The 14,561-nt window shown below is 49.6% G+C and overlaps 6 protein-coding genes across 6 annotated transcripts; 4 read left to right on the forward strand and 2 right to left on the reverse strand.

Moving 5' to 3' along the window:
• Positions 1-457: 457 nt before the first annotated feature.
• On the reverse strand, positions 458-1,037 carry BBBOND_0309430 (hypothetical protein; the record flags this gene model as incomplete). Its single annotated transcript, XM_012913772.1, has 3 exons — positions 458-604; positions 735-798; positions 841-1,037. 3 exons carry the CDS (start codon positions 1,035-1,037, stop codon positions 458-460), a joined length of 408 nt encoding a protein of 135 aa, XP_012769226.1.
• Positions 1,038-6,120: 5,083 nt separating this feature from the next.
• On the forward strand, positions 6,121-6,510 carry BBBOND_0309440 (hypothetical protein; the record flags this gene model as incomplete). The annotated part of the gene is made up of 1 exon (XM_012913773.1): positions 6,121-6,510. One exon carries the CDS (start codon positions 6,121-6,123, stop codon positions 6,508-6,510), a length of 390 nt encoding a protein of 129 aa, XP_012769227.1.
• Positions 6,511-7,885: 1,375 nt separating this feature from the next.
• Positions 7,886-9,110, forward strand: BBBOND_0309450 (hypothetical protein, conserved; the record flags this gene model as incomplete). The annotated part of the gene is made up of 2 exons (XM_012913774.1): positions 7,886-8,539; positions 8,577-9,110. 2 exons carry the CDS (start codon positions 7,886-7,888, stop codon positions 9,108-9,110), a joined length of 1,188 nt encoding a protein of 395 aa, XP_012769228.1.
• A 940-nt stretch (positions 9,111-10,050) lies between these two features.
• On the forward strand, positions 10,051-11,141 carry BBBOND_0309460 (ThiF family protein, putative; the record flags this gene model as incomplete). Its single annotated transcript, XM_012913775.1, has 2 exons — positions 10,051-10,305; positions 10,347-11,141. The coding sequence occupies 2 exons, from the start codon at positions 10,051-10,053 to the stop codon at positions 11,139-11,141; spliced, it is 1,050 nt and encodes a 349-aa protein (XP_012769229.1).
• A 536-nt stretch (positions 11,142-11,677) lies between these two features.
• BBBOND_0309470 (hypothetical protein, conserved) lies at positions 11,678-12,538 on the forward strand (the record flags this gene model as incomplete). Its single annotated transcript, XM_012913776.1, has 3 exons — positions 11,678-11,829; positions 11,944-12,164; positions 12,207-12,538. The coding sequence occupies 3 exons, from the start codon at positions 11,678-11,680 to the stop codon at positions 12,536-12,538; spliced, it is 705 nt and encodes a 234-aa protein (XP_012769230.1).
• Positions 12,539-12,612: 74 nt separating this feature from the next.
• Positions 12,613-14,403, reverse strand: BBBOND_0309480 (HISTIDYL-TRNA SYNTHETASE, putative; the record flags this gene model as incomplete). Its single annotated transcript, XM_012913777.1, has 6 exons — positions 12,613-12,699; positions 12,739-13,018; positions 13,057-13,314; positions 13,356-13,648; positions 13,690-14,103; positions 14,161-14,403. 6 exons carry the CDS (start codon positions 14,401-14,403, stop codon positions 12,613-12,615), a joined length of 1,575 nt encoding a protein of 524 aa, XP_012769231.1.
• Between the last annotated feature and the right edge of the window lie 158 nt (positions 14,404-14,561).

Raw genomic sequence — 14,561 nt, forward strand, 5'->3', positions numbered from 1 at the left:
GTAAGGTGTCAGAGTGGAAATTGCACATACTGTAAACAATTTTACCATCTGCGCACAATAGGCGAATTGAGAGACCAATGTGATCCTCCAGTATGCAAGAAACAATGTAATAAATGCACCAACAAAAGCTGTGCATGTCCATGTTGTAAGAGGGGACGTATACGCCGTGCTTACTTAGCTGCCCAGGCTTCTAGAGGTGCTACCACTGCCCCAGCTACCACAGTTCCCGTAATCATGGCCACACTCTTCATCCTCATCCTGCTGTTCGATTTATGCATCCTTCGCATTCGAGCGTTCCAAGACGTCCGCGAATATATCGTAAGCAAATTGCCCTTTTGCATCGCATTTTACAATTAACTCCAAGACTTTATGTTATCGCACTTAGCTGATGGCGTCAGACATTAATGGCCAAACGCTTGTCTAATGACGTATTGTAAAATGTCTCATGGTTGTGCATCTACGGGCAGCCAGTGAAATGTTCAGGAATAATGTCGACAGCGCATCTAGTAATAATCGGCAAATTGAATGGGGTTAACCAATGCGGCCTCTTTGGCGTCTCCTTCAACCGATTATACAGACCACCAATTCCATCCAAATTTCCCACCTGAAATGCATTGGCTTGCATAACATACTAACAGCTATGTAGCCATTATTATGACGTTTGATATAAGTTAATCGTGGTAACATTTTCACCTTTTGTTACCATACCTGGCAGCAATCCCTTGTCCACTTACTGACATGTATAAGTCTCTAAAACGCTTAGAAAATAAACCCCAAAGCACCTCATCAGTCTTCGGTCTGTCCAAACTATTGATCCTATTTTACGAGTATCACGCCCACCTCATGAATTTGTTGTCCCTGTAACTCGGTCGTGTTGTTAGCTTGTCCACCATGCCTTCCATCCCTGTTTCCATATCGATCTCAATAAACCCCTCCAAACCCAGAAACGTGGTATACACAACTCTTCTACTCCTTTTTTCATGCCAAATAAACGCCACCTGCAGAGCGCCCCGGAGCTTATTGAGAGCCAATTTCATCCCCTACTGGGGTTGGCTCTGAAGCTATGGCAGAGCGATTTTCGTAAAACTGCAACGCACCCACTAAGCACTATTCTACATTTTAGATGGTGAATTGGGAGTCGAGTTTTTGCTGTTGTCTACTTCATTGGTGAAGCGAGAAAAGCGTATCACTTATAACAGATGGTTGTGAACAACAGTTTGAGCATCGTAGCCCAAAATCAACCAAGGACCTATTGGGCCGACATAAATTGCTCCATGAATAGGTGACATCAGCAACATTTTACACTTCCCATTGTAAGCCTATTTTCATAAATATTTAGGGGATCAAGACGATGTGGTTCTAAATGTTTAGGCCCCCAAAGCGACACAGGTGCTGGCAAATTCCAAAAATTAACTTAGAGATAGAACGATCTATATTAAGCCACAAAGTGTAATGGTGGACCATGGCGAGATTTCATTGGATCTGACGTTGCTACACTAAGGCCATGTGGGCCGGGTGTGGGTGAGAATGTCAGCGGAAGCAACAGGGCCAACCGATCACCATGACGGAAGCTGGGCGAGCATTGACATACATTGCGTATTTAGAAACACGTAGAGTGCCATGAATGTGGAGGGCATGAGAGCGGCTATAACGGCGCAACTTAGTACAACAGCAACAGTCGTTGGTCAATTTAGGTTAACATTGCGACTCACGCAAGTACCATTGGTGATACTAAGGCGGTACTAAGATAGCATTACCGTGTGTTGCTACTACATTAACATACATTTGTTGCGATATTAAAACACTACGTCTTCTACGCCAAGCCAGCGTATGCCCTTGGAGGGACGGCGGGGTAGCGGTCAGTGTTCATCTCGGGAATTTTGTCACCGACGAGATTACTGAGGGATCTGGCGGAGTGCCTAGGGGAGCTGGCAAATGTGGCACGTATTTTAGTCATAATCGCGTGGTACTTCTCGGGATACATAAACCGGAAAATAAGGAATAGCAACACAATGATAACTAAGGGTAGCGCTATCGTGCAGCAGCGCGCAAATCTATCTTGGCCGCATACTGTGCCGCAGTATCTGCATTTGAGGATGCATAAACCATTTGCTCCTTTTTCTCCACGGGCCCACTTATTGCAATTGCCGGGGCGACAGTCAATGTGCGATTCATCGCACTGGATGATGGGTTTTTGCTTACGATCACGAACGGCACCGTTTCCGTCGTATCTCACATGGCCTTGGCACAATCCATCCGGACATCTGCCGAGTACATAGCCGTCACAATTACTTCCGGGGCATTTGCCAGGATTGCACCAACTACAACAACTACAAATTACGCCGTTACATTGGAATCCACAGCTACAATAATGACATGCACACTGTCCCCCTTCTTTGCATCGTGTGAGGCAACGCTGGCAACCAGTTTTTATTCCTTTGCAGCTTTCAGATTCCGGCTTGTCAAAACAATTAGTCGGACAACCACAGCAAGCATTAGAACATTTACACTTCCCATCCTTCTGGCACTGCTTCTTACACTCGTCACATCCAGGAAGACAACAAGAATAGCACTGCGGACATTGTGATTTATCGCAAGGCCCTTTATCGTGACCGTTTTCTTTTTTCCTATCACATCCACACGTGTTCGTCCCTTTCTCCGCCTCCCCCATCCTCCTCCGCCTTCACTCCCATGCCACCCACGGCAACAGACAATATGTTTCAAGGTTCCACCATATTTAAAAAGGCATAGTTTAAGGAGCTTATATCCACACATGCAATGCGCTGTGCATCCAGATGAGCATGCAAACTTGGTCCGCAATCCCAGAGAACTGACTGAGCATTCGTACCACTACATGCGTTGATGAGGCGACTAAACAATATGATGGCCATGGAATCGGGATCTATTATATTTTGTTTGATAATGTAGACCACAACTCATCAGGTCACGCCACCCTACTACCGTATGCTGCGGCACAAACATGGTAGCATGATAACGCATCTAATTGTACCGACTGTCGAGTTCATTTAACTTGCCTCAACATCTTCATATTTATTGCCAACATAACTACACAGTCCCACATATTTTGTACAAAAGCTTCTTGTACTCCAAACGTGTGAAATCATGCGCAGAGTTCGTAGGTGCCAATTCAGCATCCCCTCTGAATGATGGCACTACAAACTTTCGACGTTGCTATGATGATTATTTAAAACAGGCGTTCACAGCCATCTATAATCGGTCATACATATTCATCACTTGATTAATCCATGCTTACCTACATCATAGTATTCTTTCTCTAACTCACCAGAACAATAGCCGTAAACACTCACTAATAGACGCACTGAGGTGGGAACATACTTCCCATGTTCTACATACACCGTAGATGGCCTTGAAGGCCAACATGCTTTCCCAACTCGACTTGTCATGTACCCAATGATCAATGCAGAACAAAGGGCAACGTTCTTGCATAATTCCTCACAACGTGTGGCACCTCCTTTACGTCCATTTACACAGCTATGCATACGGTGAAATTTTCCAGTCATCCAATGGTGACTTAAGTTTAAAGCCACTTAGTCCATAACCAATCTGCTTCACCTCAAGGAGGTGCTGACCTCGAATCTTAATAATGGCATCGTTATAAACTCGCTCATGCTGCTTTTAAGCATTTATCATGACAGAAAACCGACTACAGTTATAATCAATGGTATCATGCTACCCATGACGGCGGTGGTAGTTGGTAGACTGTATACGTCAACCGTTGCTGTGGGTAGATTAATACCAAGGGATATGGCATGTACAATATAAAAACTAAAGTCATTATAGTTCATATACTAGCATTTCGCCATAACAGTGTTCCCAAATGAACCCTCTCACCAAGTGTTTCGAAAAAGCCCAGAGATCGGCGCTTACATAGCGGCGGGGAATTCCACAACGTAAGATATAATGCGAAATTGTATAACAAATGGCCAATCTGTAGTAATGTAGCCATGTGCAAATTCGTATCCACGACCCGATATAAAACTTTAGTGTATAGAAATCCATGCTTTGCCACCATCACATCTCTGAATAATATGTATGAGTAGGTGTAATAGCAGGTTTATTGGTTGAATACAGTAAACAACAATAGTTTCATGATGTATTACAGTGGCAAATGGCGATACTTTTGTAAAAAAGCGGCAAGAGTGATCTGTTTATTACCATCCCATATCAATTAAGGGTGATAATTACGGAGATTACAAAAGCAACCGTTACTAATATGTCGGCATACTTACAATGCTGTTTTGATCGATACTTGTAACGATCGTCGATGTCTATGGTTGATCTTGTCTGTGGTGATGGCAAGACGTAGTAGTTGGTGATGTTAGGAGACATTCGTGTTAGGAGTAAGTAGAGGATTTTAATCCAACGTGTATAGATGCGCAGCTACGAGCAGTGTTTCAACCCGAAGTCTAGTGTGATAAATATGTCGATATTGGCCGCAAAGGCATTACAACTGATTCGTAATGCCAATGCTAAGCTGGATAATATATCAGGAACGCTATAGGACTAGAGGGGGTAGTAACGCATCAGTAGCCGTGGTTTACGATTAGATCGAGACTTCATGCTCTCAGCATTCTGGTCACAAATGTAACAATGTACTGTCACATCAACTACCCACATCATTCACACTTCGCAGTAATAAGCGGAAATACTGAGGTACTCAGGAGCAGCGTAGAGCCCGCAATTTTAGTTAGAAATATACAGAAAGGAACCATCGTCTGAAAAACGCAACTTTGGCATGCACCGGGCATTGTAGAGTCTGGTGGACCTATTCTAAATACCCTGCCATGCATATTCAACTCAAGATGCTGGGAGTCATTTTCCGGTCGTCCAGAGTGCTAGATAGCATTGGCAAGCGGAAGCTACATCGATACACACGCATGCTGCTGTCGCTAGGATAGTGCACCTACAATTGTCACCACCGTGTGGGTAGGCCGTTCATTGGTTTGCAGGTTCTTTGTTAAGTAATGTGTGGAATATGTCGACAGCTAAGCAGTGTGAATGTAAATACGAGAAATGTTAAGATACAAATGCTCAGTGCTGCAGGGATAAAGGCTGTACAGCGGAAGGTCCATGTAAATGTTGTACATGTGGAAATATATGTGACGACACATCCTGTTACTGCTGTTCCCAGTGCTGTAGAAAATGTACAAGCTGCATACGATGCAGAGACAAAGCCAAACATCGCAAACAAGGAGTATGTAATCATAAGGGTTCTGCGAGGTGTAAAAATTGGTTCACTTGTGGGTGTCGTTGGTGTATAGCCCGATTATGTTCGATGTTTAGCATTCCTGTATTCTTAGTTTTATTAGTAATCGCCGAGTACACATACCCCGACAAAGCGAAGAATTTAAGGCGTCGAGTAATGAACGCATTTAGTCAGGATTCTAAGTTGCCCACCTCATAGTTAGCTGCTGCATACAACAATTACTCCATCACCTAGATAGCAACCTAGGGAATAAAGAGCTCAACAAAGTCATTGCTGAATTGGTGTTATGGCATGCTAGTAGGGGTGGAGCGGTGTAAGTCAATGGCATTATCCCATGCTCTAGATGGAATGCTGAGCAAAGAAACTGCTCTTTCACGTTAGCAGCCGAACATGGCAATCCTACCGAAGGGGTAAACTTATATGATGAATGCCAGGATATCACTTAATTGATTGTGTGTGCGTGTCTACATGATGTGTAGTGTCGTGATTATGGGCTACACACTTTGTGATGCCAAGGGACAGTCCAACACGACGTGCCGTGGAAGACGTAATTAGCAGACATTTATGCGCAAAATTGTAGCCATGGCTAACATTGTAACGCCACACCTCAGGCAATGTAGACAGCCAGTAACGCACCCATGGCGCTGCACGAATTAAGTGATGCGTGGAGCGTATTTAGCGTTAGTGAATCCTACACAGTAGACTTTTACGTGAATCTCTCACTGCTAAAAACAAAACTCTTCAACACCGGTGCTTCTTGTGGATTTGCAATGTGTGCCAGCGTAGCGTATCATGGAACGCACGGTGGAAGCGCGTATGTCGCTACTTGAAGGAAACCTCAGAAGGTCTAGCTGCGTTTTCTCCGGTTCGAGATGACGAATGGAAAGTTTTACCAGGAACCGGTTAACTCTACACCGGAAAAAAATTGTGAATGCAATGGAGATCCCCCCGTTGCTACCTATTGCAGCAATTGTGAGGATTGTAAATATTTGGATTGTGTATGTTCATGTTGTGTACGTCGTAAAGTAAAAATAGTTGGTGGTGTAGTCGTAGGCATCGGTTTACCCATCATTATCTACTGCCTCGCTACGCATCCGCTTCCGGACTTCAGGAAATGGCACGACTACTTCTCGAATCTATTGGGTACCAGAAAACTTAGATTCATCCCCAGGTCGGAGTTGGACGCACCCAAAATTACGCATATTACCGAGGAGATGGACATCAATCCCTACTCCTTCTTCCCTTCCAAGGACCTTATGTAGCTTAATTGGCTACGTGGAATATAAATATCGCAAAAGCTGTTATTTCACGGGAGCAGCACCCAGCAGCATTCTATGTTCGTGCCACGGGATTATGGAAGCACCATCCACAACGGTGTCCAATATATTCTGAAAATCGCATGCCTTTACGTGTATGTCTAGTAACCTCATGCAGTCAACACATCACTGTAACCGTATTATCTCCATTGCCAATCTGTTTGCGTTCTTTAAACACGGCAAATGATACGTATGATGCGGTAAATTGTTTGACCATAGACAACTAGAAACGTATGTATGCTATAATTGTCGAGGTGGGTGGCACGGAATTTCCTTGACGAACAACAGTATTGTGAGAATTGACTTTGCTGGCACCGCCCATAGCATGTTCGGCCAACCTGATTACTACGCCAGAAGCTATATCGAGCGTTGCATTCCAGCAGCGGATACAAAAAGTAAATGGGTGCTTAATTTATATTAAAGACAAAGCTCCCAAACCATGGCGACACAAATGACAGAATTTAAATGCATCGCATTAGATGCGGATCCTATGAGCTAATTGGTGCTCCTCCACACGGTTGGTAATATAGAGGAATAAATTAAGTCTATATTACGACGGAGGGCAACATAACGCCGGCCACACAGCCTTTATAGCGCAACTTGGCATTCTCTAGCAAAGAAAGCAGTTTTTGAACAGCATAGATACAATAATCCCACGAATTGATGGCGTAAACACAGAAAGACGGAAACGAAAAGACCATTTTATAACCTTACGGTAACACTGCCCCTAGGGTGTGTCTGATGACGGCAGAGCGTAAGACACCAATAAACTTGGACAAACCAAAAACATTACGAATATAAATATCGACGCACAAGTGTACCACGAGACACTCGAAATGAACCAATACACCGCCGCACCTTGCACAGCTGTTGACCGCGCCAGCTGCGATAAGCCCTTATACGGAGCTGTGCAACTACGCCAAATAGGCAGTAGCAGTATTTCAACACATGACTAGACGAATATAACAGATAGAAAAAATCGTGGCTGCCTGGAGACGGACGCCCACAGAGGCGGCTTGATGCCTCCGAGTGCACATCCCGACTCGCCGTAAAGGTACGAGTTGCAACAGCAGAAACATACACATCGGCCCTAATTACCTGCCAACGGATGTATAATAGCCGGGGCAACGAGGTTAAGGGGTCATATCGATCTGAAAAATATTGACATAGTGCCTACTCGGCCGACGACAAGGCGCCTGCGGAAGACGCGAATGCCCCGCGTCGACTGCTAGAACTGAACTTCAGCGGCAAAATAAGCGTTCGCTGACCGTTTGCAAGGAGACCCCAACAGCATCAGAGTCCGCCCAACGCCCTACTTCAAATGCAGTATCGCGCTGAAGCGTACCCGTTCAAGACGGCGGTGCCGCCATCAATGGCGGCGGGGCGTGCCACCATGCCACCGAGGAATGGCACGGGAACCGTGTTCCGCAGGCAAAACACAGTGTCACGCAGCATGGAGCCACCGCAAAATACGCTGCGTTCCCCGTTCAAGCCCGACCCCGGGAGCAGGGCGCCCATGATGATGCCGCGGTGTGCCACTGCAAGCATGTTAAATGGCGCATCGAGTGTTAAACGTAACCCTGTGATGTCGCCGATGCAATATAAGCCTCATACAAAGCTGATGCCTGGGAGCGGGATGAAGACCGCGGTGCTGCCTCAGCCACGACTGCGTAGCAGCTCGTTAACAAGAAGTGCAGTTATGCCAGACAGGTCTCCGTCAGCAATGCCGAGACAGGGAACAGGAATGTCACGGAGAAATTTTACACCAAGCTCATATGTGACTGAAGTGTATCCTACCTACCATGCGGCACAACGATCATTCACCCCCTCCAGGGCTCCGACCACACCGATGCAGTATCGCTCCAGAGCTAACTCTTCGACTATTACGCAGCCAGGCCAGCGTATGCCGCACGGTAACGGCGTTCACATTGCTTTTAAGGGCAGGAATCAGATGAAGGCTTCTTCTGCGCAGCGGGTAAGTACACGGTTGGATTTAGACAATGATGTTGCAGAGCCAGTCTGTGTTTAAGGGTATGGTTGACAAGATAAAGGAGCACACAGCCGCGCTGCCAACGATCGACGCTAAGGATGCTGCGCAACTTGTAGGAGGGTTCGTGTCGGGCACGCTCAGCGTGCTTGCCCACATCGTCGGCGATATTCGTGGCGATATCATCAACGGCCTATTCAAGCCGGAGGATCCCACGTATGATGCGGCTAAGGCGTACTACTACGCCGGAAACAACCACCCGACCATTCCAACTGGTATGACCCAGCGCATAGACTACATAGAGGAAATCGACAAGTGCACCCAGATGAGAGCGAACAAGACGCGTGGTGGAGGGCGCAACACAAACGCACAAAGGTCGATGCCTCCTATGCATTCCTACCATGAGCCGAGGCCGGAGCACGTGCGCAACCACTACCCACGACCCACCGCGTTCGGACATGATCCGCACATGTTCGCAGGGATGTCGGAACGATCGCTAGAGGAGTTCCTGCTCAACGATTCGTACTTGGACTCTGCGCCGCCATCTATGCCTAGATGAACTCATGTGTCTGTCTGCCGAATGGCAGCGGGGAACTGGCACTTCCTACAATCGACGGACTACGCTAAAAACTGCTAGGAGCTTGGAAGGCCGCGCCTAACCTTTAAAATTTTAAGTGTAACATCTGAAAACACATCTATGCAATAACATACAACACATGCTACCTGTGATTAATCATAGCTGCGGGATACGTTTCATCTGACGTGGCATACCCTTGAAACATACGGGCGCCAGTGTATTGGGCAGTGCACGATAAAATGCAATACGGAAAACAATAAAAAGCAAACCTGTTTGGGGAACACTAGGCCAATACGCGCCTCAAAAGCATCAGACATTTTGTCTACCGTCCTATAGTCAGCACCTGATGGCGGTGGGATTATTCGTAAATGCGCAGGGCGCCAGAAAACTATAGTGTTCCAACCACTAGACACGGCTTCTGCTACTCACAAACACCTATGTCTCTGCTTGCAAGACTCGGACTCATGGAAAGGTCGATGGCACGTCTTTATGCGCATACCTCTCAGCACGTGTCTAGAGAATTAACGGCTTCAACAGAAGACACATCGAGTCACATTTATTATACGCAGCATAACTCGAAGAATGTCGTTATTCGTGCCAAAACAAGCAGCAAAACGGCTTAGTAACGGCCCTGTACACCAACATAACATGTACTCGAGGGGAGCGAAGCATCGCAAGAAGGATGCTGCTCCAACCTAGGGCCACTGCACACCGAATATACCACACACAAGCCTTCTAACACTAGTGGAGATCACTCATGAGACCGACTAAGGTGCATCACCAGGAATGGCAGCGACAACGCTACGCTACTGTGGAGAGGCGCGCCTTACACACCCAAGCTGCCTGGAACGTTACAGCCATAGCATGCTATAACAGCAGCACGGCTACAATTGTGGCGGCGTAACTCTATCACCGGTCCGCCATGTCGTCGCAAAAAGATGACCCTGCCTCGAGGCTGAAGGCGCTCGAGCGCATGGGAGTCGTCAAGGACTACAGCAGGGTGTACCGGTCCACTGTGCTCGTCGTTGGAGTCGGCGGAGTGGGCGCCGTGGTTGCAGAAATGCTGACGCGGTGTGGAGTCGGCAAGCTCATCCTGTTCGACTACGACGACGTTGAGCTGGCGAATATGAACAGGCTCTTCTACACCCCCAAGCAGGTTGGAATGTCCAAAGTGGAGGTAATGTTGACATCACACCAATGTGACACAACGTGCTCTAGGCTGCCAAGCAGACACTCAATGCGATTAACCCGCAAGTTCAAGTGGACGCCGTCCATGCGAACATCTGCAAGGACTACTCCACCTTCTACGAACGTATATGCAGCGGCGCCCTTGGCGGTGGACAGGTAGACCTCGTGCTGTCCTGCGTCGACAACTACGCTGCGAGGGTCACAATCAACAAGGCATGCTGCCAGGCGAACCAGATTTGGATGAATTCGGGAGTGGCAGAAAATGCAACCAGCGGGCAGATACAGACGTGCATACCGGGGATGACTGGATGCTTCCTGTGCGCGCCCCCGTACATTGTGGCTGTTAAAGGCGACGAAAGCACCATCAAAAGGCCAGATGTGTGCACGGCCAGCCTGCCCACCACCATGGGTGTGGTAGCCGGGCTGCTGGCGCACAACGCCCTCAAACACATCCTCCAGTTCGGCAACGTCACTAAACTGCTCACTTACAACTCCCTGCAGGACTACTTCCCGTCGTACTCGATCGGTTGCAACCCTGAATGCAACGAGAACTACTGCCTGCAGAGGCAGGAGGAGAAGCGGGCAGAGCGTGAAAAGGCACTGGAGGAGGAAAGAGCAGCAGCGGAAGCAACCTCGAGCGCGTACGAACCAGTAGAACACGAGAGTAACGAGTACGAAATCGCTGTAGTCTCGGAGGACGAGCTCCAGGATGTCAAGGCAACTGGAACGGCTGCCGCAGAGGCCAAACCGAGCCAGGCTCCTGCGGAAAAGCTGTCACTCAAGGAACTCAGAGAACGCCTTAGAAACGTATCCACGAGCGGCTGAGACCGTTACACAGGTTGCAACTACGGTGTCTAATGTCTTCGCCCCGTTTCTACTAAGCTGGACATCGGCACCGAAGTGGTTTACAGGCCATCCTTGTGCGGTAGAACCATAAAAATACTTTGTATATACCAATGATCTTCTCCTAACAGTAAATGTGTATGGCAGCCGCCGTGTTCTGTGGAGCTACGGGTCTGGTCACGCAGCCAGCAGGGCTACAACGATGCGCGTACTCCACCACGAAATAGAGCAGGCGTCACACATTGGCGCGCGAATTACCTGTTAACCGCGACGGTAATTAAACTTGACATATAGCCAACCATAAGAGGCATATCGAGGCCTCCAGCAGAAGGATGTGTAGACACTGAAGTGGCGCGAGCGAAGCTACCGTCATTTTAAGGCCTCAAGATAACCCTCCGGTTACAGCGGACTGCATCGTCATCAAAACACACCGTGCGCTTACGGTAAAGCCACGGTAACTGCCGCACATCGCAACAAGTAGTCGCTGAATCTCGCGAACCGCCACTGTCTGAAACACAATGCAGAGCTTATTGGCCTTCTATACACTGGCCACGGCGGCGATAACGCCGGCGATAAAGTGGTTCTCATACCTGAGTCTGAAGCCCGTCGAGTACAATAACATGGAGGCGGCCATCTACTCCAAAACCGACAGATACGTGCCGAACGAAAGGTTAGCAAGCGCACCACAGCCACCTTTAATGTTGCTACAGGGACGTCGACAGGTGCATTTCCAACGGATGGTGGGACCTCGCCAAGAAGATCGTGCTCCTCTCGCACGAGGAAGGTGGGTCATAATAGGTGGACGACTAACACGTGCAGGCGTCGACCTCTCGTACCGCGTCAGGCAGAGCGTGGAAACCGTCCAGAAGCAGTCTGCCGAGCTGCTGCAGCTGTTGAACAAGCACTACGACGAAGTGGACGTCGTCAAGGTCGCCTTCCAGTGGGCGGAGTCACCGCATGAGGTGTTCCTGGCCGTGAAGTTTTCCAACAGGTGGAGCAGCCCAGGTGAGACTCAGTGCAGCCAAATCAAGTGACATACAACAGCAGGGGCGCTGGTGGTATCTGACGAGTCGCTGGAGGTAAAAGGCAACAAGTTGAAGTATGTCAGCATGGGCACCCAATCGGACAAAAAGAAGAAGTACATTTTGGAACTGGAGCTCTACGACGAGGTTATCAAAGACGAGACCAGGGTGTCTCCAGTTTCAATGGGGCGGTTCACCATCACGCTGAAAAAGGCCCGCCCGTCAGTCTGGAACACGCTCACGAAGGGCAACGAAAAGATCCCCAACCAACAGATTTGGTGGGACATGAAAGACAAACACCAGATTGCATGTGACACCTTCGTGGAGGAAAAACCCGAGGAGAAATCGGAACTTTAATAATGTGACACCGTTTCCCAAGCACTGTAGCCGTGTACCTGGTGCGCTGAACAGCCCGTGATCACCCCGTAAAGTCAGGTCTTCTGTAGCTCCACATGTTCCGCAACCTGACCCCGTATGTGGTCAACCACGCGCTCTAAGTCGTCACCGTCGAGTTTAACCTGCAACTCATTGAACTCAGTTCCAATAGCTTGTGTTACCTTTGACCTGTCAGCAAGGCGGTGCACCTGGTATGCCACGCCGCTGGTGCCAACGTCCGGGTGGACGAATATTGGGGCGCCGACGCGATCTGCGAAATCCAGCGCCTTCTGCCACTTGCTGGACTTGTAGTAGTGGTACACCCGCAGGCCGCTCTGGCGTAGTCCGTCAATCACGTCATGCACGCGCTGCAAGTCGCCGCCGCTCGACGTAGATTGCTCGTCACCAGATGGCGGAGTGAACACAACCACGTCAGCGAGGCTCCACGGCGCAAACCGCCCTCTTACACACATGAAAGCATTATGGTAACTTAGACCCACCGTGACCGCAGGAGCTCCGCAATGGCCACATTGCCCATGCCGAAACCCACGGCATGCGACAGTTGCCGTTCATCGCCACGCAGGTCTGGCAAGCAGTTGTCGTAGCGTCCGCCTCCGGCCAGTGCGCGACTCTGAGGGTGAGACCGGTCGAAACACTCGAAGACTGCTCCCGTGTAGTAGTCGCTCCCGCGCACAATGCTCGTGTCGAACGTAATCCAATCCGCACACTTGGCGCGCTCCAGTCCTTCTACTATCCTCCTGCACCATAAATAAGACCAAATGATGCGCCAAATACTCACCGTAACACTTTCACAAATGCTGCATCGGCGGGGAATACCCCCTCGATGCTGGACAGGGTGCGGCAATTGGCGATGAGGTCAAGCAGCGCGGCAGTTTCTGCCGGAGTGAATCCCAGCAATGCCAGCATGGCCTCAAACTCCGGTTGCGATACCTTGCGATATTTGTCGAGCACCTTGCGAAACTCGTGCAGCCACTGGCTGTCCGACGTGCTCTTTCCCAGAACACCCAGCATTGCCGGCACAATGTCCCGGTGGCTCAGGTGTATAGCCACATCTTCGCTCGTCAATCCAATCTGCCGCGTCGTTGGCTAAAACGCGACACGTTCAAACGCACCTTGCGGAAGAATGTCACCAGCATCGTCAGAAGCTCGATCTCAGCCTCGGGCCCGGGAACCCCGACGATGTCGCATGTCCACTGCAGGTGGTTGCGGCGTCGGCAGTGCCCCGGTCGCTCGTAGCGCCAACAATCGGCGAGGGTGAACCACTTGGAGAGTTGGCTGGGGGCAACAGCGCCGCACGGCGAAGCACCGCCTGCAGCTTCGCCCTGGTCTCGCAGCATCGCCATGAACTGCGGCGTGACGTCACCTCGCAGCGCCAGCCGCCTCCCCTTGCGGTCGGTGAACTCGTATAGCTCGTTGCGATGCTCGTCGGTAGCGACTCCCCCGGCGGCGCCGGTGAACAGCTCGGCATGCGCAAGCACTCCCAACGAATATTCCGCAAAACCGAAGATCCTGGACAACGCCAGCCACTGAACAGAAGTCAAGCGATGGTAAAGACGCTACGTAGCTCATGCAGCGTCGCCTACCTCGTCCTGCAGCTGCCTTTGCTCCAGCTGCTCCCGCGGTAGGAAGCACTGGCCGCCACGCACGGTGTAAAGAGCGACCTTCCCTGCCGACTTCGCACCCAGCGCGGATACCATACGCGCCTCAATGGCTCCATCGTGGACAAAGGGAGCCCCCGGAGCCACGAAGGCGCCGAGGTCGCGCGAACGCCGGAGGCATCTGCACCAAGCGACAACGAACCACCCTAGCGTGTACCACGCGAACATTGAGTGTGCTAGGCTGCGCGGAACGCGTGGAAGGCAGCTGCTAGGGTGCAGCCGCGCCGGAACCGCCACCGGGCCGCGTAGACACAGCGCGCTCCGCGCAAAAATTCAGCTATAAACCGGGAATTAGGCGCACATCGATTAATGACGGCTGAAAATCG

This window comes from Babesia bigemina, assembly GCF_000981445.1.
Source record: "Babesia bigemina genome assembly Bbig001, chromosome : III".
In the NCBI taxonomy this organism is placed as follows: domain Eukaryota; phylum Apicomplexa; class Aconoidasida; order Piroplasmida; family Babesiidae; genus Babesia; species Babesia bigemina.